A 27,915-nucleotide genomic window follows, 5' to 3' on the forward strand; every position below is an offset into this window, starting at 1 on the left:
GGGAGATGCATCTTAGAAGTAAACAGGCCTTAGACTAACATCTACTCTATATCTACCCAAGGAAGCTTAATAATAAGCTATAGAAAGATGAGATTCATCATAACTTAACTTCTATCAATAAAATCCAATACTTGAAACAAATAGACCACAATGCAGCATTCAATAACCCAACATTTATCATGTCTCTAATTCAATCTAAATTACTAGATAAACTAAAAAGCATAAAAAATAGGAATCATGATAAGAAGAAAAAACAGTCAACAGAAACAGATTCGTAAATTACAGAGATTATAGAATTAGCTAACAAGGACATTCATACCATCAATAGGGCTCCTGAATGATAGCTGGGGGTTACAAGTAAAGAAACTGCAAACCTCAGTCTTTAATTAAGAAAGAGTCTCTAGGGAAACCCAAAGACAAGAGGAAAAACAAAAACAATGGAGGAAATTTTAGCCTCTGACACCACAACTACAGCAAACAGTAAACACAACCTAACTCTGTGCCAAATAAACATAAAAATTTACACCAAAATCTAGTGTAAAATCACTTCTTTTTACCTGTTACATCATATCTAGGTTTCAGCAACAACAAAAAATATATAAAAGGCCCATTGACAAGTACAAATGCAGAGACAAAGCAAGCATTGGAACCAGACTCAAATATGGCAAATATTTTTAAAGTATCAGACTGGGAATTTAAAATTTCTAAGATTAATATGTTAAGGGCTCTAATGGAAAAAGCAGACAACATGCAAGAACAGATGATTAATGTAGCAGAAAAAAAGGAGATTCTAAGAAAGGGTCTGGGGGATGGTGGTGTGATTAATTGGGAGATTGGGATTGACATATATACACTAATATGTATAAAATGGATAACTAATAAGAACCTGCTGTATAAAAAAATAAATAAAATTCTAAAATTCAAAAAAAAAATTATAGACATAAAAACACTAATACAAATGAGAATGTCTTTGATAGGCTCACCAGTGGGCTGAATGTGATGAAGGAAAGAGTAAGTAAACTAGAAGAAATATCAACAGAAACTTCCCAAACTAAAATATGAAGAGAAAAAAAAAAAAAAAAAACAAACAACAGCAGCAAAAGAATGGAATATCCAAGAACTGGGGGCAATTACAAACGGTGCAACAGATGTCTAATGGGAATACCAGAAGGAGAACAAAGAGGGAAATGAACAGAATAAATATTTGAAATAACAATGACTGGAAATCTTCCAAAATTAATGACAGCCACCAAACGGTAGACCCAGGAAGCTCAGAGAACAACAAGCAAGATAAATTCCAAAATAATCTACCCATTCAAGAGAAAGAATGTTCCCAGAGATAAAGGGAATTATTTCCTAATTACTTAGGATGTATTTCCACAAATATTTAATGAAAACTAGTCAGTATTTCAGGAACTGTCGTAGGTCCTAAAAATAAAAAACTAAATAAGATGTGGCATTGACCTGTGTTATTTTTCCTTTTTTTGTTCCTCTTTCCTATTCACCTATCGACCTACTGATTTCCTTACTCCCTCCCTTCCTACTTTCCCTCCTTTCTCTTATTAACTAAAATATTTAAACCTTAGTTTCATGAATGTGTAGTTTATAGCATAAATAGTAGTCAGTAGTTAGCAAAAGTGTTTAGAAACATTGTTAATAAGAAAAAGAACTTTGATTCTATTCTTCACTGAACCAATTAGCTTGTTTCAGTTTGGGGTTTATCGAACTTATTACAGAGAAGTGCAGTACCTCAGAAAGTGAACAAGTAGATTTAAAAGGATTTATACAAAGCAGTCCCAACATTTGGAAAAAAAACAAAACAAAACCAAGTGCTGAACAGCAATATTTTTATAAAGAGCTGTCAGAGAACATGATTATAATTATCATTCAATAGTTTGTAAAATGCTTGGCAATAAATCTGCAAATAGAGATTTATAATTTAAAAAGTGGTTTGATTTTGTTTTTTTCAGATTGTTATTAATTAATTGTTATGTAATTAATTGTCTAGGGAGTGCATTGTTTTTATGTTTGTTAATGTTGCAAATTTTAAAAAGTCAGTAAAGTATTTGGTAAATGTCAAATTTTTTAATGGACTAGAAAGCTTCTTCAGTATGTTTGCAATGTTTCAACTATAGTGCAACTTGTTTTCTGAAAACTATTGGCGAGCATATATAAAAAGTCTTTTTGTTAGTAGCTAAAATTTGTATAATATTTTCCAGAGTATACAAAGCATTTTCATACACATTCTGTTCATTTGAAGAAATGAGAACTAGATCTGCACTTCAGTTACACAGAATATATGTTTCTTATACATGACATTTTAACACTATTTCTTTGACCCTGTGGATGCTTTGGACTTTCCATTTTAACCCCTAGGCATTTCAATTCCATATTAATAATTTAATAAATATAATTTCAACATTAATTTTGGCAGGTAAAGTGTTTTTAAGCATACTCCATTAAATCAATTATTTCCTTGACAATTTTCTATGAGGTGCAGTTAAGTAATTCTCATCATTCTCCCATTCTTCCTTAATTTTATTTCATGTGCAGTAGTTCCTTTAGGTATAAACTTAACAATGAATGTATACTTTATCATTCAGGGTTTTTTTTGTACATACACATCGGACTTGCCATGTTTTTACATGTATTATCCACTCTCATCTTCAAAACAAACACAGGAGACAGGTATCATTATAACATTTTTTGGGTGAGAATCTAGGAATTCATAAAGCTTAAGCAGCATGTTTGCTGATGGTCAGACAACTCTTGAGAAAATTGGGAATTCAATCTGCCTCCTCTGACTTGGAGAGCAGTTATCTTAACCATTTACTCCAAAGTTTCTAAGTTCAGAACTTCAAATCAGGTGGGACTAAATCTGAATCGCCCTCTCTTTCTTATCAGAAGCATAAAATTGAACAGGTTACTTGTACAATCTGAGCCTCATTTTACTCATACATAATAAAAATATTCTGTACCCTGCATAATTATGAGGATTATGTATGTCATATAAATTCTTAGTTATAAATGATTAACAAATGAAATTTATTTGCATGAGATTCTTGAGAACCAGCCTCAATCCTTTTCAGTTATTTATTATATGAGTATTTTTTAAGTTACAGGGATCCATATTTCCTGATGCCAAACATGATAGAATAAACTATTAATATTATTTTCAGATACTGTCTTTCATTGGTTTTCTTTTTAAATTAATCAACTAATTGTCAAAGTATTTTGCTGACATTTTGTGTTTTTTGTATACTTTATTTTCTGAGAAAGCTTGAAAATGATGGAAGTTCATCATGTCTTAAAAGGCAGGCAAACAAAAACGGACAAAGCCTCAATTTGTCACTTTTTAAAGAATAATTTAATCAGTCAATTATTTATTGGACAATACTGTGGGACCAGTATTGTATAAAAATTAAATATGGTCTCTTAAATATATGAAAAATGGATAACCTGAGAAATTTAAAGAGCTACAAGATTTCATATATAGAAAGGAACCTAAAAGATGTAGTAACCAGCATTATTTGGATTACTCAGTATATTTACTTAATAACAAGATGAAGACTTTTAAGGATGTTTTCCATAGTTTGGAATGTAAGTCACTATTTCTGAATGTGAGGCCCACATTACAAATAGACTCTGGATTTATAAGTAAGCCCTGAAATGTGGTAGTGAGAGTCAAGTCCTTTACTCTTCAAAGTATGTTCTGTAGACAAGAAGAATCACTATTACCTCGGAGCCTGTTGCATATGGAGCAATCAGACATCACCCCAGATCTACAGAATTTCAACTTAACTGTGCCCCCAGATAATTCATATGTACATCAGTGTTTTAAAATGGCAAATCTGATCGATCTATCACTTTGTTACTTCATTCTGGTGTTTATGGGCATAAAAATAAAATTTGAATATTGCCAAAAAGCAAAGAAATGTTCTCAATATTCCATGCACAAAAGCAGATATTTGGCTGGCTTCAAAGCTTTCCAAACCTACTGCTGATAAACACTTATCTGAGTAAAATAAAATGCCTCCACTGCCAGGACAGGTTTGGCTCAATTCTAATTATCCACTATGAACAATGGCTTTTAATTAGTCTTATTTTGGACACTAGCAGTGCAGGTTTTTCATTTACAAGAGTCGCTGATTAATTAAGCAAGGAGACACTCCAGGCAATATATTTCTGGATGTAGGATGAGATGGAGTGAAGGATACGTCGAAAGTTTAGTGACCTGCTCACCGTCTTATACAAGCTCACTTATTCCTTTGCAGTGTGCTGCCTAAACGGGTTTCATTGTGTTCAAACTCAAGTAAATATCAGCTTATTTGGGGAAATTGCCGCCCCAATCACTTTCAGAGTATTAGGCATGCTTATTTAAAGTCCAATCAGAAAGTTCCACTTTTGCCCAGCATTTAAAGTCTATTTGCTAATTTACCTTAGAGCAGCATTTGAATACCAAAATACTCATTTGTTTTAATTAAAACAACCAGGAAACAAAACAAAACAAAACAAAACCTTACTTTCCAAGGGCAAAGCATTCCAGTTTTATAGATGAATCCTTTGCAGCTTGAATAGTTTCAGGAAAATGCACTTCAATCTTTGGTTCATATTCCCCCATCACACCTGTTAAATACCAAAAGAGCTAGCAGCATTTCTAGAGAATAGAAGTTTCCTATGAAGCAAATGCTTTATTTACCAAAATCTGATTATTCTGTTGTTCAATTAACAATATTTTTCTATACTATAATGAGTGACAGAGGGCAAGGAAACCTCATGATGCTATTTAAGGAATTAGTTTGTTCCTCTCTCCCCTAAAAAATAAATATTTAAGGTATATCAAAGTATCAGAATAGAAGCATTCCAAATTTCCCTATATTCCACAACAGCATCTTAAAAAGAATTAGTATTTCCAATTAAGAACTGAATATACCCAGCTTTAAAATGCTTCTGAGTTATCGAGCAAGTTTCTTCTCTAGAGATTTCTTGGATCTTTCACCCATTCACAGAACTCATGGGTCAGATCTGCTTAGGAATAAAGAAGTTTTTAGCTAACACTGTGTAATAGATCTGATACAGCACCTCAATCCAAAATATCAGTACTTTTGCAGCAAAACCTTTGAAGTAAGTAGTTGGGATAAATAAAGACATAAATATTCTTATGTCAGTTTATTAAGGTTTTGCCACTAAATGAGTTTACTGTACCCTTATAAAAATTTATTTTAATAATTTAAAATTTTTCAAAAGGAATTATGGATACGGGCTAAGATAAGACTAAGACAATAGTCTAAGGTATTGTAAATATGCTAGCTACCAGAAGAGTTGGAAAAAGTAGAAATGTATCTCCAGGCTATCCTCATTAACTTGATTAATTTAATCAACAACAAACTGTTGTTTAAAATGTTTAAATTTCTTTAAAACATCTTTAAAAATGTTGAATTTCTTTTATTTTTACTTATATACCAAACACCAGAATAATACATTCCTAACGTAAATGATGTATTGGTGGCCAGTACAAGTGCACAAAAAAGTGAAATTTACAAAATACATATAAAATGAAAATACCTCATTTTTAAGACCTTAATCATTCCAAACATTCAAAGAGGCTCTGGTTGAGGAGGTCAAGAGTATTACTTCATTCAACTAAACTGGTAAACTTTATGTTTTCTATTTCTTTGACATCTGATATTTCTTGAGTGACTACTTTTAGAAGAGTTTTTTTTTTTATTATGTATGATGCTTCTGGTCATTTTTTACCATAAATGTGTTGAAAAGAATAGAGGAGATGGAAGAATGAAGGAATTAAGAAGAGATAAAGAGGAAACTAAGAGTAGATGGGGGAAGAAAGGAAAATATGGTAGTGTTTCTATGCATATTAGTGGCTCATGAGCTCTTGCAATCATGAAGAGAGTACTCACTGAAGGGGAGAAATTGGACTTATGAATAAATCTAGTCGTTGCTGAATTCTGAATTAAGACCGTGAAAATATATTTGAATGGTTAGTGATTATAAAAGCTCTGTCATAAGTACTCCCTCTAAGGAGCTAGTTCCATGATTCTTTAGCCATCATTAACATTGTATTCCTGCTTTTCTTAAGCTCCTTAGAGAGGAGAAAAACTCTATGCAGTGTTACACTTCAGGTCCAGAATCTGATCACAAAATGCATCAACAGATTTTCCATCTTTACATTTCCCACTGTGAATATGTAATTAAAGAATCAACTAGAGGATTTTTCTACTTCAGTGACTTCCTTAGGTTTTCTAACTCTCTAAATCTTGTACCAGCTTGACTAAACTACAAAACTCATCAAAGACCAATCTGAATTATGTTCCTTGAAGGAAAATAATTAGTATGAATCTTGTGTTTAATTTTTCTTTGGAATGCTCATAATTAATGTTGACTTGTTTTACTTTCCTTGGATCTGAATCGTTTACCTGCCTTGCCAACCAGGAAAATAAGGGGTGAACAAAAGATACAAATACGGAAAAGGAGACATTAAAGAGAAGCTGTGTCATATGTCCATTGAAAATATATTAACTCAATCAATAAGTTTGGCAGCACCCACACATGTCTACACCCCTGCCTACTCTCCCAAACAAACATTGTTTTTTTAAACAAAATACTTCTTAAGCAAAGAAAAGATGATCTGTTCCAATGCCAGAGAAGAAATGGCACAGTATACCCAGAATCATCTATACTGTGCTATGTGGATAAATTATATAGTTTTCTATTATTTTTTGTGATTTTCATCATATTGTGAATTAAACCTCACCTCATAGATGATATGGCTCCACTAAACCAGAGGGAAGCAGAAAGCTCTACAGATCTCCCCAGGCTTCAAGATCCACAGATAAAGTATATCCCTACGATAACTCATCATCTTACCATCAGTACGCTGCACTAATGGAGTGGGTGGTCCTTGAACACTTCGCTGGGCTTCTTTGTTTGTTATGTAGCAAGTGTAGTTGCCAACATCTGATGGCTCCACTTTGGCAATGTACAAGTTTCCTGTCTCTTGTGAGACAAACCGCCTGTTGTCCTCTTGGACATATAAGGGGTTATCATTGAAAGTCCACGCATAAGATAAACCTAGAAAACAGAAAAAATAAGTATTATCCTTACTGTATTCATTCTTACCTGAAAGTTCTGTGCCCTACTTCTCCATAAGTAGAATACAATTTTACCTCTGTTTGTCCAGTTTATGCCTGTTGTCCTGCTGTAATTGTCATATTCCCTTATAGTTAAATATATCCCAATTTGGATGATATAGTCTCCCTATCCATCACTAGCTTTCTGTAATTAAGGATGTGGTGATAGGATGTCAAGGGAATAAGTGAATGAACTTATTAAGAAAAGCTATAAGATATAAAATACTAAGGACTCAAAATACACACTGAATTTCTCTAGCAATGCTTGTGTTGAAGCAGTGTTTCTCAATTTGCAGTCAGAAGGATGCCCGCATTAATCATGTTTAGGTGTACTTGCTAAAAATTTAACTTCAGGGTGTAAGTTCAAGGACTCTACCACCGATCTTGGAATTCATTCATTCCATCATTCAATCATCACATAATTTCTGAACACCTATTTTGTGACCATTTTCGGACTTAGAATACAGCAAAGTAAAACCTATGCCGTATAAAGCTTAACCAGTTAAACTAGTTACAACTAGTATGGATAATGTCAATGTGGGATGATATGTGCTTTGACAGAAGCATTGTAGGGAGCCCATAGAAGGAAGCTAGAATGATCTGTGGTCAGAAAATTCTTCTGAAAAGAATTCCATGTTAGGGACTTCCCTGGCAGTCCAGTGGTTAGGACATTGCCTTCCAATGCAGAGGGTGCGGGTTCGATCCCTGGTCAGGAAGCTAAGATCCCACATGCCTTGCGGTCAAAGGACCAAAACATAAAAGCAGAAGCAATGTTGTAACAGGTTCAATATAGACTTTAAAAATGGTCCATTCATCTGTCGATGAATGGCACAAGGAGATCAGCTCAGTGTCCACCTAGAGGGGTGGGATAGGGAGGGCGGGAGGGAGACGCAAGAGGGAGGGGATATGGGGATAAATGTATATGTATAGCTGATTCACTTTGTTATACAGCAGAAACTAACACACCATTGTACAGCAATTATACTCCAATAAAGATGTTAAAAAAAATGGTGCACGTTAAAAATATCTTTTAAAAAAAAATTCCCATGTTCAAACCAGAAGGATGATTGGGAGCTATCCAAGCAGCAGATGAGCAGCCAGACATTGCTCAGAGAATAAAAGCTTGAAGATGAAAAAGAACATATCAGTTTTGCTGAACATCAATCAATCTATCTCTGGAAATCTTATATATAAATATGAATATAAATATATAGAGACATATATAATTGATATAATGAACATACTATAAAATCCACAGATCCTAAGTGTTCAGTCCAATTAGTTTTAACAATCTAAACCCTAGGAAACCACCAACCCAAAATAAAATATGGAACATTTCCATCTCTTCAGAAATTTTCTTATGTCCCTTCTGGTCAATCTCTACCATTGTAACAACTACCTGATTTCTATCATCATAGATTATTTCTGCCAGTATTGGAATTTCATAAAAATGTAATCAAAGAGAATGTACTTTTTTTTTTCAATTTTTATTTTATATTGGAGTATAGTTGATTAACAATGTCGTGTTAGTTTCAGGTGTGCAGCAAAGTGATTCAGTTATGCATATACATGTAGCTATTCTTTTCTCATTTAGGTTATTACAGAGTATTGAGCAGAGCTCCCTGTGCTATACAGTAGGTCCTGTTGGTTATCAATTTTAAATATAGCAGTGTGTACATGTCAATCCCAAACTCCCAATGTACTGTTTTGTGTCTGGTTTCTTGAACATATTTTAATGTTCCCCTATGTAGTTGTGACTACCAGTACTTCTTTCCTTTTTATTGCTGAGTGGGATTCCATTCTATGAATATACCAAAATGTGTTTGGCTGCTTTCTTCTTGAAAAACATATGAATTATTTCCATCTCGGGACCATTGTATATTAGGTTGAAATAAACGTTCTTTTCTAAAACTATCTGTGGACTTTTCATTTTTCTTTGTTAAGTTCTTAGGAGTGAGCCATAGGATAGATGCATGTTTTACTTTATAAAAAACTACAGAAGAACTTTCCAAAGTTGTATCGGTTGATATCTCCATCAGCAATATATGAAAGTTAGAGTTGTTCTAAATTTTTGCAAAAAATACATGTTGTCATTTTTTATTTTAGCCAGATATCTTTGAGCAAAGGAAAATATTCTCATGGATTAAGGTTTTATAAGTATGGTACTATATGAAGGTTAAAAGTATACCTATTGTGGAAACTAGGTAGAACTGAACTTATGTCTAGGAAAGTGGAAGAATATAAATGGTTCAGAAATGACCCCTCCCCCCTAATAAGTGGAAGGTATAGGTGCTGGGGGTGAAAAGGGGGATATACTAGTTATGGTTAAAATATCTTCTGTAGATGAATTTGGACATCACACGCTTAGAAATCACAGCTCATAGGAGAGCACCTGAAGCACCTGGCCTCTTGTCCAGACAGAAGTTGCAGGTCATATCTGTCATCTGCACTTATATTAAAACTGGTGCAGAAGCAAGACATGGTAGAGACCAAAAAAAAAGGCTAATTATTTCTGGTGTGATCTAGCAGTCTTTTCCAGATAGAAGCAGACCACCTGAAACATTCTTCACTAGTCGTACTGATTTAAAATTGTCTAAAGGATGAGGAAACAATACAAATTGACAGCTATTCTGACCTTAAACGTGATCCATATAGAAAAACTTTTGAGAAATTGGGAGTATGGGAATTTTGCCATCTTTATCATCCCTTTCACCAAGAAAAAAGGACATAAAGCGTTAACAATACACTTAGGGAACCAGATTATTAAAAGAATATAAGAAAGGAGGATAGGAAGGAGAAAGAAGAAAAGAGTGGGTGTAACAAGAAAACAGACTAATAGTGAGGAGGAACTAAATCAAATCAAGTCATCTATTATATGTTAAATTATATATATTCTATATAATAGTATATTAAATTCTGACAACAATTCATAAATGATTTCAACAAAAATAAATTCATCTGTACAGCCAGAACTCTGATATCATTCTCAGGAGTGAAGAAGATATAAGGGAAATATATGACACAGGGGAAGAACAGCAACAAAAATGTCACTAAAGTATGAAATGTGCAAATGCACAAAGTGGCATTAAACCTATAAAAGTAGTGTTCAGGAAGAAAAAAATTCAAGACGCATCATTATATGAAAAGCATGTTGTAAATCAAGATGTTTAGTATGATCCCATTAAGAGTTACGTATCTGTGTGTGAGAACTTGTGTGTATATGTATGTATGTGTGTGTTCACATAAATTATTAAATTAAGAAACCTAAGAATGTATATAGTGGTTTTCTCAGGGTAAGGAGAAGGAATACCATAGGTTTTCACTCTCTGCATAATGTGTTTTGCCATATTAGAGTTTTTAATTACTATGTAATATTTGTGTAAATGGGAAAAAGAAGCAACAGGATGAAAATAGTATCAGGAAAGCTAAACACTAGAATGAAGCAGTGTTTTTACAACTTATAAGTTTTTATGACTTATAAAAAATATGATGGATAATATTTTTTATTCTCACTCTGAACTGTTAAGACTGGAGTATTATGTTTTATTCAGAGCACATTAGGAAGCTTGTTAACGTACAGATAGCTAATCCTCCTCCTAGCGATTTGATTTATTAATATCTGAGTAAAATACCATGGAATCTGTTTTCAACACCCTACAAATGTCTCGTGGTTGAACTGTAATATTATGTTCAGAGCACCCGCTATTGAGAGGGAATTAAAAATCTCAAGTATATCAAGAGAGAGAGAAGCAAAACATAGCAAAGGCCAGAAGTGAGGACACCAAAGAAAGTGATAAGAACTTAGATATTGACCCTTGAGGGGGAAAATGGGAAGAATAATTGAACTGCCTTCATAGATCGAATTGCTGTCGTGTTCATAAAGGGCGAAATGAAGCCCTCTCCATTGATATCCAGAAGGCAAAAGTAGAACTTGTGGCTGTTGAAGGTTACAGAATGCTATTTGACTGTATTAAGATACAGTGAAGACCAGTCCAAACTTTAGAGCTATACCAGCAGAAGATATATGAGATAACAAGTTTTCTATCATGAGAGGTGACCAAGCAGAGAATGGATGAGCATAGCTTGAGGTATTGCAAAAAAGATTAATTTTTGCAGTGGATGGGAGGTTAAACCTGTGTTTCTATGAATGGTCTACTCCACCCTCAACATTGCTTCGACTTTTCTAATACTCTATGCTTTTAGAAAAACTATGCATAAATACAAGTCGCTTTTTATTTTTTAAAATATACTTTGACATTCTTGTCCTGTTTCCGGGTATTGAATCTTTGTTTTCTTTTTCAAGTCCCTACTGGAGTCTTCTATCATTTCATATGGTCTCTTGCTTCTGAGTTTCTTTACTGATGTCCTTTGCTGTCTCACTTCTGAGCCTGTTGCTTTGTCTTTACCAAAGGGATGCTCAAAGGGTTTTGTTTGAAACTGGAGAGCCATCTAGATAGCAAAATTTTCTTCGGTATAAAGAGGAGGAAAAAATGTAATTCAGATTTCCCTGTTGTCACTGACTCCTCATCTTTCAAACCTTCTATGGAATAAAGACAAATCTTGAGCAAATTCCCAGGGCTGTGTTCAGCTTAGGGATCTTTCATCAATACCTCTGTGGGGAGAAAAATAAGCTCTAGCTCTCCGAAATCCAAGGTAACCCCTTTCACTTTGCAGAAATTACAGATTGCCGCTAGTGTCCAAGAAATCTTTGTATTCTTTACCCTGTAATCTTGGGGCCAGAGACTGTAATTTTCATCTCTCCCTTGCTGAATTCATTTTTACCTTAGCTGCTAAAACTTTTCGATCTGTTCCTACATGTGGTGTATCCTTCTTCAATTGTGGAATATTTAGAAGCTGCTCAAAGAATGTGGTTCAGAAATAAGGAGGATTACCTAAGGAATAATTTTTTTAAAAAGCTAAGAAGCACTTTTATTTCGTACCTGTTTCATCATTCCCACAGTTTGTTTTGTGAGGCTAATTGGCTATTGCTAATATGCCTGTCATATATACAGGGGAGGGTACTGGAGCTAGGGGTATAAAAGTAATTTCCCAAAATCATACTGTTAACATGTAGAAAGGGGCAGAACTTGAACCTACATCCTTCTAATGTCAAACCCTTTGTTCGTTCCCTAATACCACCTTTCTTCTTTTCTGTTTATCTACAACTGATCCTCTTTTTCTATGTCAGTATGCTCTTCCTGGCTATTCTTCCTTGCCTTCAGACTTCCAAAACCCCAGCTCCCTGCATACCTGAACCTACTCACATCTAGGACAATTGTTCCTCACCACGCATTCCCTCCCATATCAGTACTGCCTGTCCTGGATTCAGTTTCCTCAGAATGTTGTAGAATAAATGATTAACCCGCTATTCTAAATTACTCCAGTGTACTTATAGCTACTATTAGCAGGGAATAGAACACATTTGCAAAACCTGTAATAAGTAATCCTTCTCTCCAAAAAGTCCTCTCTAGAGAAGAGATTTTAAAACTTCTGTGAGCATCAGAATCACCTGGAGGACTTGGTAAAATGCCAGCTGCTGGGCTCCACTCTCTGAGTTTCTCATTCAGTATGTCTGGGGTGGAGCCAGAGAATTTGCATTGCTAACAAATTCCCACGGGGTGCTGACACTGGGCAAAGTCTGCTTTGAAAATAACTGCTATTAATGGTAAATCTCAGTGTCCTCTGCGTGATCACAGTAGGAAGGATTTGATAGAACAGTGGTCACCTTGTATATTTGCCTTTGGGTGGTGTGTAGGAGGCTGGAGAAAAGGATGTACATCAGTTCATAGATTCATGGAATGTCTGGGATGGGAGGGACCTGAGATTTCTTCCAGCCCAACCTCCTCATTTTACAGGCGAATAAGCAGAAAGGAAGATTGCAGTAGCTCTGAGACTAGAATCCAGGTGTCTTTTGTGCCCCTCTGTGAACTGGTGAAGATGTAAAGCTGCAAGCCCTTCCTGTCACTGTTATTTTGCATCCTGCCCTGCTCCCTTCTCCCCTTAGGCTGACTCTTCCAGTTCATCCAAGCAGCCAGCCTGCAGTGGGGGCTTTTATCTATTTTGTTCCATTATCAGCCACTGCCATGCTTAATTTGTATATTTTTTTAATGGGGAAAGAAGAAAAATACCTTGCAAATTAGAAGCTTAAAATCCTTCCCATTTGGCTTTTCTTAATTAAATGTATAATTCATGAGCCACTTAAGTTGAAACCATTGAATTTTTAAATATTTTCTCCACCATCTATGGCATTTATCTGTTATTGATGATTGTGATGTAGTCTCCCTATGATGATTCAGCAGGAACACTAGAACTGAATGATAATAGGTCCTTCCTGAACCATTGTCTGTAGTTTCACATTGACACCATCCTCTACAATTATTATTAGAAATGGAAGATCTGCAGTAAGCAATTAAAGACTATCTGCTGCTCTGTCAAGCATACAACAAATCCTGTTTTCCCCAGAGCATGAATATGTTATAACATCTTTTACAGCCCTATATCTTGTACTGTGATATGTAAAATACAAACACAAAAGTTATATGCAAGTATACCCATTATATGGGATGCAATTTTTATTAGAGGGGAAGCATCTCATGTGAAAGAGACCAGTAAAAATAAACACTGACACTGAGAACTTCTGTTGGCCCTGTATAAAGGATCTCAAAATTGGTAGCATGTTTCTTGAGGCAGAAAATAAATGAGTAGAAAACAGAATTTGAAGCAGAGTGCTCAGATTTAGTGGCTAAATCCTTTTTTGGAATATTCCAGTATGCGTATAATTTACAGCAAACATTGTGTAGTGCTACAGGGTAAAATGTGACTGGCTCTTAGTGGTTATGCCAGCTCAGTGGTAAAGACCTAATCCAAGAAGAATAATTCCTATTCTGGGTTGAGGTCACTGATACTGGTGCTGAGCAAGTTTATGATGCAAGCCAGAAAACTGCCCCAACACCTTTATAACCACTCCTATTTGAGCTCGCATTTGTTCCATAATTACTTCTTGACCACCTAGATTTTATTCAATACCTTTTGATTTACAGCACGTCCTGTTTGGAATCATGGAGATCGCTGACTTTGTGGCCTACAGACAATCACTAAGTAAAGGCCCTCAGAGTTCCTATGATTCCTAGGTTCCAGTGAATTCTAGGACAGCATCTGTACTGGCAAATCCTTTCTGAAGAAGGAATTAAAACCTAGCCAGCTTCTGAATAAACTTCAGGGAATCCTCCAATTCTAAGGAAGTCTGGGCAAGTCATGGGGGATAATACACAAGGATTAGACTTCCTCTTTCCTCTTCAATTTCCATCCTCAAGGGTGAGCTTAATAGAGTGAATGTAAGAGATGGGCTAAACGAGTGCTTCTCAACCAAGGGTGATTTTGCCCACCTGGGGATATTTGTCAATGTCTAGAGCCATTTTTCATACTCACAATTGGGAGAGGGGGGTGCTACTGGCATCAAGTGGGTACAGGCCAAAGGTGCTGCTAAACATGTTAACAATGCACAGGACAAACCCTATAACACAGAATTATCTCATCCTAAATTGTTAGTAGTACTGATATTGAAAAACCCTGGGCTATTCAGATGGTAACAGGCTGTAACATGAGTTCCGTTCAATGTGCTGAAAAGTGAGGAAAACATTCTTCCTGGGAATAAATGAGATTCTGAATGTGGAGAGAGGGGGTGTGCAGCAAGGGACCTAGAAGAATAAACTGGATTTTTGGTCCTACATGCAGTGGGAGAGCCATAATCTTTCTGGTTCTCATACTCTACACTAATTTTAGGAAAATCAATCCACCTCTCTGGATGGTGTTTACATATTCTCCAATCGAGTTCAGAACACTTGCTATCTCTTTGTATACTTTATGCAGTAATTATTAAGTGTCTGCTGTGGCCAGGTTATGCCTGACAAAATTAGGCAGTAGAATAGATGCAGTGGTATTTAGATAGGATCCCTTGAACTCCAGAGACATGATCTTGGCCAAGTTAACAGTAACCTCTTTAACACAGTTACTCAATTTGGAGATTGGAGAAATTTTTCTTGAAAGTGTTACCTGAGTCGAGGTATGCCAGATGCTGAGCTGAACACCCAGTGTATAGTCGGCACTCATTATCTTTCCAATCATATGGTGTTAAATACTATTTACATATGATAACTTCCAAATTTGGTTCTTCAAACCTTTCTTCCTAGATACATCAGTTCAGCTGTGCACTTGAAATTTTTGCTCTGAAGTTAGATATTTGAAAATTAACGTGTCTTATAATAAATTCCTGATTTCCCCCATCCCAAAACCTGCTCCCCCTTTATTGGCCTCATCCCTGTACGTGGAATGGCATTCTTCCAGCTGCTCTGCCTAAAGACCTTGGAGTTATCTTTTACTCCCCTCTTTTTCTTACAATCTACATTTAATCTTTCAGGAAGTTATTTCAGCTATACCCTCTAAATATATCCTGAATATGGCAACTTATCCACCTGTCCACTGCTATCATCCTGGTTTAAGCCACCATTAACTCTAACCTGAATCACTGTAATCACCTTTTAACTGCTTATATTGTTGCCCCTTGATGGCCTGTTCTCCAGAAAAAAATATTAAAACTGAAAGAGAAAGCATGTCTTTCTTCTGCTCACTATCATGCAATGCGTTCTTATCTCACTCACAGGAAACTCCAAAGGCTGTAAAATATCTTGAAAGTAGTGCTTCCACCCTCATCCACTCTCCTGTTTGCTCACCCTTCGTCATCCACACGGGCCTCACTACTGTTCTTCCAACATGCCAGACACAATCCTACCACAGGTCCGTTGCACATGCTGCTCCTACTCCCCAAACTGCCTTTTCTCAGTGTCTCACTCACTCCTTTAGTTCTCTTCGCAAATGTCAATGAAGGCTTCTTTGACCTCTGAGTAGACAACAGCCACACCCATCATTCCATATCCCCTTTATTTTTCTCCCTAGCTTTTATCACCATCTGCCATACTTATATTTTTTATTATATTTGTTTACGGTTAAGATTCATGGAGTGAAGGACTTTGTTGCTTTGTTCTCCACCGTATCCCTAAAACTCAGTAAAATGAGTGGCACTTAGTAAGTACACAATAAATATTTGCTGAGCGAATATATAATAGAAGGTCAGTAATGATGGTTATCATCACTATTATTATTATTATGCTAACGAGCAGCTGTTGGGCCTATCTGCCTAAATATTTTACACATTCAAGCAACATTCAAAAGTAATATTGTCACTGCCAATTTGGCCTACCCATTAAGACAACACCAGTGTAATTTACTCCAGAAACAGGAAAAAAAACAACAAACTAATTGGGAAGAAGGAGATATGAAAGTTTAGCACGTGTTCTCAATAGTTATCCTCTTTATTCTCTAACACAATTTTGAGCCTTGCTGGGAACGATTGTCAATTTAAGTTGAATTGTCAACATTTTTATTGACTCAAATACAAATGCTGGGCTCAAACAATAGTGCTATCTTTCTACTACAGACATAGATTCTCCAAAGTACTGGCATAAATTCAATTGTTCTACAAACCTAAAAGTTGTATCTGAGGAGAGAATGGAACATTTCCTCTAAAACAAATTTTAAACCTACGGTATTTATGAGCCCAGGATTGAGTTTTATATTCAGACAATAAAGGGAAAGAATGTGCTTTACTTTCAATATGGTGGAACTATTATTTCACAGTGAAGGTGATTTTAATTGTTTTAGACAACACGTATCATTTCTACACTGTCATTTTTAAACAAAATTTCACGTGAGGCCAGGCTCATTCACTGTACTCATGAAGATCTATTGACTGCTTATTTTCATATTCATCCAATAGCTTTGGCTTCAAGCGTTTTACGTTCATTTCAAAAATTTAGAGGAAACTCTGCTTTTAGTCCTTTTGCAGATGACTTATGCAAAATCATTGTTACAAGTGACTGAGGCTCTTAACAAAAGCTCATTCTTGAGGTGAGTGAGAATTCAAGGTGCAACAACCTCTCTGAATAACAGTTCAAAGTCCACCTCAAGGCTGTGACCCCTCCCCCACATGAATTAGTAAAATAAATATTCTATTGGTTCTTTCCCTCACATGAACCTGTGTTTAGAGGAATGACCTTAGAACCCTCCAGAGACATAGTGGAGGAAAGAAAAGGGTTTTATTTAGCTGACTCTCCAAATTTTAGTTCTGCCAAGCACCAAGAAGCTAAGTAGGAGAATTGTATTTTTCTGAGACAGTTATACAAATTAAGGATAAGAACTATAATAGATAATGGAAGGAACTGTTAGATATTGTGTCAAGATAAGGGAAGTCATGGACGACCAATAGAGGTTAGGAGAAGAAGTGAGGTCTAATGGGAAATGAAATGTTTCAGTCTGATGTGTTCTTTCCACCAAATCTTCAGTACAACTTACATTTCTCTGAAATATTTTGGAGTTATATATTTTTTAGGAGGATGGAAAGGAGGGATGAGTCTGCTTCTTCCAGCATGGATTCAGTCACATTCATGGAGCTTATCTCTAGTTAGGAAGTAGGACTAAGGAAGAAAATACACTTCTCTCCTCAGAGTATAGGGAATGGTTACTGTTTTGTTTCCAGATCTCACATTTCTAAGGGGTACAGCAGCATGTGCCAGTTCTGTGTTCTGGCATTATTGTCTAGGTTGCTTTTCTTCTCCACTGTGGGTACGTTTCTCCTAGAATAACCTTTATCTATAAATCGCCCCTTCCTAGATGAGTAGCACATCTGCAGTTGTGGTTGCCCGAAAAATTGTGTAGGAAGCATCCAAAAGAATGCCTACTCTGGATTCAGATCTCCTTTGGTTTTTTGAAAGAAAGGATGTCCATATAACAGCACCTGTTCAGTTTGATTTATGCCAGTTACTCTATTTCATTGAGTTGTGACCAATCATTTCTGTGGGAAATCTGTTTACACACATTTTTTTCTTTTGTTTTGTTCCTGGAGCTATTCTTTGCTGGGTAAATTTATAGGATTCAGCCTAGTTGATAATTTTTCCTACTCTCCTGTAGGTGTTTTTTTTTTTAAATATTATAAAACACACTGAAATGTATTTGATAGGCCTTGTTAAGAAAAGAATTTGCAAGTTTTTTGTGAATACACTAGAGAGAAAGCACAAAGAATTCAGGATGTTCTGATAATATAACGTTTAATATGATTTCTCCCTTGTTACTGAGCAACTTGAGGGATTCACTGCTGCTGACCAGGTACATAGAGAAAGGCAACATAACCAAATTGTCCAAAAAATGATGTAAAAATTTCAGCCCTAATGGTCTTCTATCGCTATGGAATCTGTAGCACTTTTCTTTATGAGAAGCTTTATTGATATCTACAGTGTATCTTTGCTTTTCACACACCGGATGTAAAAGTAATTTGGCCATGCCAACATTTGCTCTATCTTGCCCTGCTAACCTCATCTGCCCAAATTAGTATATTTCGAAGGCATGTTTTTGTGACTGCCAAGTGTGCAAGTAAATGTGGAGCCTTTAGAGAGATGGAAATAAGTGAAGGCAAAATTTTTGGAAAGTGTATTATGGTTGACAAAATTCTAAAATAACTGCCATTGACCCCTGCCCACCATCTGAGTATGATGGGATTAATGAATATGGTGAGATGTCACTTTCATGATTACGTTAGATTAGATGGCACAGTTGACTTGGAAAAAGTGACTTTATCTTTAGTGGAGCTGACCTGTTCAGGGGAGCCCTTACTGGGATGGGATGCTTCTTGGCTAGAGAGATTTGAAGTATTAGAGGGAACTGATGCAAAGGAGGTTCTGAAAATGGAGAGGCATGTGGCAAGCAGTGTGGGCAGCTTCTAGAAGATGAGAGTGCTCTTGACAGCTGGCCGAAAAGGAAACGGGGATCTCAGACCTACAACGTACGGAGCTGAATTCAGGCAATTGCCTGAATGAGCTTAGAAGTGGGTTCTTCCTCAGACTCTCCAGAAAAGAAGTCATCTGGTTATGACACTGATCATAGATACACACGAAATCTAAGGACAAATTACAAAGACAGACAAAGATAGACCATGTCTGTCTCTAGAGTCAGCCCACTTTAAACCAGCTGTCCATTAATCCAATTTAAAGGTTATCTGATGAATATATTTCTCTTCTTTCTTGAGGTCTTTCCTGGTACAATTCACCTTCACAAGAAGGTGAGGCAGGAAAAAGAAGAATAAAGAATTGTTTTAATGAACCAGTTAAAGATACTCTCAGGGCTCTTAGCAGACCTGAAGGTGTAAGATTCTTGAAACTAATAAACAACTTGAGGTTTAAGAATTAACTATAGAGTCTTCTATCTGTAGGCATTTTTTGAAGTCAGAAAGTCCTGGGTTGGAATCTTGCCTTTATTTACTAACTGAAAACCGATTTACTTAGTCTGAGTCTCAATTTCCTCATTTTAAAATTATTATTATTAACGTATATGTATAGCTGATTCACTTTGGTATAAAGCAGAAACTAACACACCATTGTAAAGCAATTATACTCCAATAAAGATGTTAAATAGATAAGTAAATAAATAAAATAAAAATTAAAGATATATTGGAATAGTGGGCATGAGAAAATAAATGGAAGGTCTTATAGTGCTTGCTGATGGTAACAATTCAACAACTGGTAGCTCTTATTACTGTTATTAATACTTTATTGCATTAATTTAATGAATTAATTACTTTATTAATACTTTAGTGAATGAATGACTATTTGTATAATTGGAGCAAAAGGTATCTGTTAATATTCCCCTCAGTTTTGATCTGAGAGAGCAATAAACAACAAAAGAACAGTATTCCAGCATTCCTTCCTTTGTAGAGATGAGGAAGCCATGACTCTCAGGAAGAAAATTCTTGTAATACCTAGATGAAGTCAATATTGACAAATATCTTTGGAATCCTGCTAAAATATTTCATATTACATAATCGAATTAGTTATCAGGCAAGTTTGTCATAATTTGCATGCAACAGGGATGCATTATTCAGTTATGACGATCTTAATTTAAGGCAGGTTTTGTATATATGTTATTTAGTCTTATGGCATTAAGCAGAAAGACACTGTTATAATGAAGGACTTATACGCTTTAAAAGATCAACATATACTTCTTCATTGGTAGGTGGCAAGGTGACAAGGGAAAGCTTCTCCTAGTTGATGGCCTTTTTAAAATATATGACACTCATTTAGAAGTATTCTGCATGTCTGTTATTCTTATTTAGAGTAAACAAATGTAAAAATAATCTTCGATTCTGTCGAGTCTCTTTGACCAATCTCAGAGTATAAAATGACACAGACTGACAGCACAAACGAACATGATTTGCATGTCTTGTCATCTTAGATTATGGTACTGGAAAATAATTTTCCTATTATTAAAAAACAAACATCAAAAAAAATCATCACATTTTTGTGTGCTCTTATTTTATCTCAGCATTGAAAGTTTTGTAACTCTTCCCTAATATTTCAGGTGAGCATAGTGACATACCAGTCTGTAATAATATTGAATAAAAGTATTGTTAACTTCCAGTTCGTTTTTTTTTCTTTCTTTTTATGTCAGCATTTCACAAGGTTGTATAAAAATGAAAGTAATGGTAAAAATATTTTCAACTTTTTAAAGGATCATAAAAAAGATTTGGTTTAATATTAGAAGAAAAGTTGCTTTCATTTTATTTTTAAATATTTGTCTATGTGTTTCCAAAACTCCTCCCATTCCAAAGTGGAGATCAACTGTAACAGAGGCAGTGGTGGTAAAGAGCCGCCCCGGGTCTGGGACCCAGTTTGCCTGGATTTGAAGCTTGGTTTCACTGCCTACCAGCTGCATGACATTGGACCAAGTAATTAACCTCTCTGTACCTTAGTGTTCTCATCTGTAAAATTATAATCATTATAGTATCTCCCTCGAGTAGTAGTTGTTGTACAGAGTTAAAAAGTTAATACATGTAAAGTATTTAGGTGTGTACTATGTAAGCACTTGCTATTGTTATTAAGCTAACTACAATATAGTCAGTATGGTATCGGATTGTACTAAATGAAATGACTTTATGGATATTTTTACACTGAATCCTCGCAGGATCACAGTTGGTTGAGAATCTACCAAATTGTACCAAACCGTACAGAATTTGAGAAAATGCAGCCCCAAGGGCTTGCCAGATCAGTGGGTGGTTTAGATCCCTGGCAACAGGTTAATTCACTGGCTAATCCAGATTCTTCCAAAGTAAAGAGTGGCATTTATTGCTTGATTTTCACCATTGCTACGAGACATTCGGATTCAGAGCCATCCAACATTTGCTTCCAATTAGGGGGTAACTTTCCTCTTCCAATAATTAAGGTGAGGTCACCAGAATGAGTGTTGGCATTCGCTTCTCCATAGAGCCCGATAATAGAAATAAAATTACAATCTTAGCTTTCTTTTTTAAATAAAACACTAGCCATTAAACCAATTGATTTACATTCATTTAACATTCACAACAGTACTATAATATAGGTATTAGTGTCTCCACTTTACAGGTGAGGAAACTAGCCTAAAAAGGTTAAACAAATTGCCCTTTGTCATGCAGGATGACAGGCAGCAGATTAGCAGCTTTGGTTGTTTCACTGCAAAGCCCCATTTCTCACACGTGTGTACAGAGCCATCCTGCGTCTCCTTAAGGGCATATCTGTTGAGTGGCTGATTGAATAAATATTTTTAAAAGAAAAGATTTGGATTAGGACTGTTGGGATGCAGCAAGATGAGTCTGAACCTTCCTGGTCCCTTAAATTTGATGAAGGTCTGCCATTGGCTCTAAGAACTGAAGTGCCTATTTTGTTCCCTGAGTGGCCGCCTGAATTGTGTGCCTCAAAATAGCCCCACCATACCTCCAAAGTGTGGCGGTGGACCACAGAGAAGCACCACACCTTGACCTTCTCGGACGGACACTGTGCTTCTTGTTTTGGTTTCAAAGTCTTCAATATCTTGAAAAACAAAAAAAAGCAAGTTTAGAACTCGTTATTTTGCCGAGAAAAATTTTTAGAAGAAAAACTTATTGTTAACAGTAATGAACACTCACACTTGTCTGACCAGAAGTTTTAGTTGATGGTCAATTGCTGTACCCTGGTTGTATTTCTCAGAATTTCGTCTTTCCTTCTTTTATTTTAATGCAGTTAAACAGAGTATATGATAAAGACATTTGTTAACAAAACTCACTTTTTGTTTACTTTTATTCTCCCAGGCAGCCTGTAGCCCGATAGGAAATCTTTTAAACCCAGCACGTATTTACTTTTCCTTGCCAAGGAAGGTGTGATTTAAAAAAGGTATGTGGCAAATGTGTTGCAGTCTTCTAGCATCTAAGCTTAATGGTAACCGTTTTGATGTGGGGATGAAGTCTGTGAGAAATTAGCATGGAATGTTGTGAGGGACAGAGTTTTATGTGATTGAACCAATGAGAAGAAAGGTATATTTTCTAATTTCTGTTGATTTACTCCTTCACAAAGCAGCTTCACGGTCTTTTATGAAGTGTTGTAATTTCCTACAACACCAAAGAATCATAGATATTCAGTGCTGGAAGACAGCTTACTAGCTATCTTGATAACCTATCCATCTGAGCTGGAAATCGTTCAACATTCCTAGAAATGGTCACCCAGCCTCCAGGAAAGGCTAATGTCTGAACCTTAGTTTCTTCACCTGTAAAATCCCTTTTATTCATTCATTCATTCAATCAGTCATTCAGTGATTTAAAAATTTTGTATTAAACCCCTACTAAAAGATAGGAAGGGTATTTAAGGGCAGAAGATATATTGGTAAATAAAGCAGACTTGTACCTTGCCCTTATTGTGCTTACTAAAAGGAAAAGTAGAAGGCCAATTAAAAAACGTGTGTGTGTGTGTGTGTGTGTGTGTGTGTGTGTGTATAAAATATACACATTGCAATAAGTATCATGAGGTACAGACTGCTAGTTGTCTACCAAAATCTACTCTCCCTTCTTCCATAGTAATAGATTTATAGAACAAATACTACACTTTTCTAACCAAAAGATACATTTCCTAAACATCTTTGCAGCAAATAGAGTAAGCAGAAACTTCTCACATATTGTGAAACTTACACCTATTACGTTTGAGAGGAAATACCCAAAAAATTTAATGTTCTCCACCTACCCACCCAATATCACTACCATCTAGATGGCCAATGACATGAAAATATTGAAGGTAAAAGACCACTAGCCTGGGTGCTTGAGTGACTGCATGGAGCAGAAGCACAGCTGATCTTGACCACCTACTTTGCATTATTATATTCGATATTGGTAAATTTCTATCTTGTTTGAGGTATTTTGGGGGGCAGGAGTATTATAAGTTTAATAACTCTTATATATGCTCTACTTTTAATAATGAAAATATTTGCCCAAGATGGACTCGGCTTCTTCGCACCTAAATCTCTTCCCCTTCCTCTTCAGCAGTCATTAGCCTTACATCTGATTAGGATCTAGAGTGCCTTGTACATTACATTTCTTCTAGAGGATTTTTAAACAAATATTCCCTCTTTCTTCTTTGGCCATAGAAAGACTAAATCAGCCTACATATGTTGGTACCATTGATGTGAATTATTGCCCTGACTTGGGTTTGCATCATTTTACATGTGACTCATTAAGAATCAGGCTAACAAACTGAATTTAAAACCAAAAATCAATATATTGATTGTTTCTATTTCGAGCAGTAATAACAGGTGAGGATTTTAAGGGGGTTTTTTCCTTACTATTATCATTGAAAGTTCCCATTAAATTGTCATGACATTTTAATGGTCACGAAAACAAAAACTGTCACAAAGGAGTAGTGAGAAATTGAATGAGTGTATGAAATTAACAAACTTTCGAATAAATTCCGTGTGTCACATTGTCAGTGTTCCACGCTCACAGTAACATCAATCATGTTTTCAGTTAATCGGAAGCCATTATAACACACTGTTGATAAGACTATGGGTACTTTAATATATTCTGTGTTCACTTCCACTTAAATAGTATCCACTTGTAACATAATTTCTCCGTGCCTTATGATTACAATGGGGTTTCTATTAGCTGACATGAAAGGAAATCAACCTCTTTCAGAAGTCACCCAAGCTCTGTTAGCAATCAAAACACAGTCATTTGAAAATAATACTAGTTCACAGGTTTTAATTAATAATTCAGATTTTAAAACTGTTTAATAGCACACAGATCATAGACATGATCTAGTTTTGCTTTATCTAAATTAAGTGAATTTAAGTACCATTTCATGTGAATGTACTTTGAACAAGATCTGTTTTAAGTATCCAACCTGTATTTCAAGTACCTTTCTGCTAACCAGAAACATAATTCAGATTATTTTGAAGCAAGGTTCACTGAAGGTAGCCATACATGCATTCAGTGAAATTTTCTTTGCTCTGTAACACCTTTAAAAACTCCAGATTTATTCTTCTTTAAGGAGAGGCCAGAGAAAACCACCTTTTCCTATTTTTGTCCTATCCATTTTTTGCTTAAGAGAAAAATAGCTTAGTATGAGTCGTTCCCTGAGTCTCAAATTCTATAATATTTGGAGAAATTCCCATAAACCAGAAAGGTGACCTGCCCAGGATGTCCTTGTGCCCAAGGTACAAGTCCTGCCGTGCTGGTTGCTATTAAAGACCCCAGTTGTCGAGGTTGCTCTCATTAAGCCATTCTGATGACCAGGGCTTATTGGATCCTGTGGTTTTATTGCTGGTTTTGGAGGAAGCATTTGGCAGGAGCATAAGCAAAAATGCATTCACAAACAAGGCTCTGTTCCAAAGGCCAGCAGGAAGTGCCTGAGAATGGCTCATAAAATGAGCTTTAAAGAATTACTGGGCCATTTGCTCTCTCCTGGAGCAACCAAGGTGCAGTGGAGGGAAAAGGGTCACCAAAATGTATTTAAAATTAAGTCCGAGCAATGCTAAGTATTGCAACGCCTAATTGTAAAGAGAATACATCTTTGCAGCCACCACTTGTAGGAATGAATCTCAGCCCAATTAAAGCGAGAAAACTGTGTATTTGCTGCCAAGGCCTGAGGATCACAATCAGAGGATGTGCTTGGCGGTGCCAGCCCCTGTCACAGAAGGAGGCTAGTGGTTTGCCAACTCTCATAAACTCGGAGGAAGGCTGTGGGTACCCAGAGTTTATTGATCCCGACCAAGAGAACAGCACCTGAAAAGATAGGGATAGGAAAAAATATTCACCAGGAAAAGGTCCATGCTTCAAGCAGGACATAGTGTAGTTGAGTTGGCCAAAGTAAAAATAATACTATTAATTGGATCTTTCTCTATCTGCTGTGCATGAATTATTTTGTTTTAGTGTTTTAAATCTTCTTTATTTTTCTTTCTTTCTTTCATATATCAAGAATAACTACTAAGTGCCAGACACTCAGTGAAGCAGTTTCATTGAAACTTCATGATGATCCTGGAATATAGATACCAACGTCACATTCATTTCACAGAGGAGGATACTGAGGTTCAAATAGGATTAGCAACTTACTGAAGACCGTACGGTTTCTATTCATCAAGACAGAACTGAAAAGGAGATAGTCTGGTTCCAGGGCTCACATTCTGAAACACCAGGTTATTCTGCTTTCCAGATGTTGACTGAGGTCTCCCTGCCACTTACAGCATATAAAATGGCATAAACTGCCATTCCGTTTTCAAACAAACAAACACAAAAGCTCAATGCCTTTCCACAGGGTTCTGCAGATTGCTGGGTTGGGGTGGGGAGTGCTGTATTGCTAGGTGTTAGAAATAGCTCCCTTTCTAATATCCTACTCCTCTGAATCCTTGTTTTTTTTTCCCTTCAGATGTGGTTCTTGATTTACCTCCACTCTTGTGTCCCTGCAAACAAGGAACTTAGCCCCTTATCTTGACCTTCATACATAGATATACCCCCTCAACACACACACACTCACACTTGAAGCACCACCATTATCATACTTTGTGCTGCTGTTGTCAAGCTTATTGATTTAGTAAGATGTGACCCAAACACCTTAAATCAAATATTAGGTATTTGATTCTTAAAAGTTCTTTTGCTTACGTCTGTTCTCTCTCTCTCTTCTCCAATTTGCCCACTACAGCCCTCCCTTTGAAGAGCAAGGGAAATCAAAATCTTCCCATTTTCCTCTGCAAAAAAGTTCACCTCCCTCCAGCTCCTACTACCAACTCAGAAATTGATGCATCTGCCCTAGTTCACACTGCTTATAGGAAAAGGAAATAAAATTCAATTCCATATATCATGTCTCTAGAGGGCATTTGCTTAACCACCAGGCTTAACTGCCTCTCTAGCTAGAGCTTCACCCAAGGCTTAACTGCCTCTCTAACTAGAGTCTGACCCTAGACACAGGCCATATGATCTGCCCTTAGACCAGAGACAGTGCTCGTTTTCTCTCTTTCCACACCTCAAAAGCAACTTCAATTATGTGTTACTTTGAGGACATTAAATCTGATTTTCAGCTCTAAGATTTCTTTTACCCTGCTCCTGGCTTTCCACCAATCAAATTTTGTTTCCCCCCTTTGCAAATCCTTCTGAAGAAGTCTCAGCATTGAGATGTGGTGCTGGAGTAAACAAGACCGAGGAGCATGTGTGTGTGTTCACCTTTGTGATGCAGTTCTCACGTTGGAGGTACGTGTTTTGTTTTCACCTATGGCAAAAATATCTTGTTGGAGGAGGAGAAGCTGATACTCTTGCCCAGTGAAAGAGAAATGGTGAAAGATACCAAGAATAATTCTCTAGTTCTGCATTAGTCTTGCAGAATTCCCAGATATAGTATATGCAACTTTTGCAATCAAAGTACTCTTTTTGAATCTTAAGACAAGGTAAGGTAATTCTGATTTCATATCTCCATTAATTTTTCCCTTGGAAGAGGACCACTCATGGAGAATACCAAAATTGTTCATGTTACTATTTCCTGTTTCCTGGTGGTTTTGAATAAGCTGAAGTTCTTGGTACTGTAATTAATTTTCCCAGATCTTTATTAAGTGGCATACAAAAATATCTCTACTTAGACCAGTTTCATTTTCCAGCATCATTTTCAAGATGCGATATACTCAGTTACAGAGTTTGTGATATTACTGTGTTTCCTAGCACAACTCAGTAACATAACATGACATAACCTAATAAAGCACAGTGATATTGTCAAATTCTGTAAAAGAGGCAATAGCTAAGTCTTGATACTGGACATAAATTTGGAATGGTAATATGCAAGCAGGAAGTAAAGAGATATTTTAAGAGATTCTGGTGTCAAATCCATTTACAATCCAAGTTAAAATTCCTCCTTTTGTGGTATAAAAGTATTTTTATAAAAATTCATAAATAAATGGAGAGAAGTGAGTTGCTTCTTGGTTTCCTGAGAATAATGAATCCACTGAAAACCATTTTCTTATGGTGTTTAAGAAAAAATATATAGGATAATAGTCGGGGGGGGGGGAATAGGTTTTTCTATCAGCCCAGCATCAAGGTTTTCAGAGTGAAAAGCATTTAATAAACACAAGTAAACAAATATGAAATAATCGGTCTATTATAATATACATGTAAGACTGGATTTGAAATTCTATAAATGGACTCATTTGTCTGATTAATGGTGGTAAGAACAGTGTCAGCTATGACTTAAAAAAAAGATACAAGTTTTAGGCATGACCTGTCCTCTCTCTTGCTTATTAAGTTTGTTCCTATAGTTAAAACTAAATGAGAGAAGCAGAAGTGAAGGATGGAGTGATGCAACTTTGATAGCATAGGATAGACTGGATGTGAGAGGACTGAAGAGTTCAGATCTTC

General features: G+C 36.0%; 1 protein-coding gene across 4 annotated transcripts in view; it reads right to left on the bottom strand.

The window, feature by feature from the left end:
- CNTN6 (contactin 6) overlaps positions 1–27,915 on the bottom strand; it is a 142,876-nt gene that overhangs the window by 86,236 nt on the left and 28,725 nt on the right. For 2 of the 4 annotated variants that reach the window (XM_060163885.1, XM_060163883.1), the window contains exons 2-3: positions 21,998–22,093; positions 6,886–7,089 (exon numbers count right to left, since the gene is read on the bottom strand). In XM_060163885.1, the coding sequence (XP_060019868.1) occupies positions 6,886–7,089; positions 21,998–22,093 (300 nt within the window). Of the gene's footprint in view, positions 1–4,523; positions 4,627–6,885; positions 7,090–21,997; positions 22,094–27,915 lie in introns of all 4 variants that reach the window. The other 2 variants (XM_060163882.1, XM_060163884.1) reach the window with 2 other exon arrangements.

This window comes from Lagenorhynchus albirostris, chromosome 10 (genome assembly GCF_949774975.1).
Source record: "Lagenorhynchus albirostris chromosome 10, mLagAlb1.1, whole genome shotgun sequence".
In the NCBI taxonomy this organism is placed as follows: domain Eukaryota; kingdom Metazoa; phylum Chordata; class Mammalia; order Artiodactyla; family Delphinidae; genus Lagenorhynchus; species Lagenorhynchus albirostris.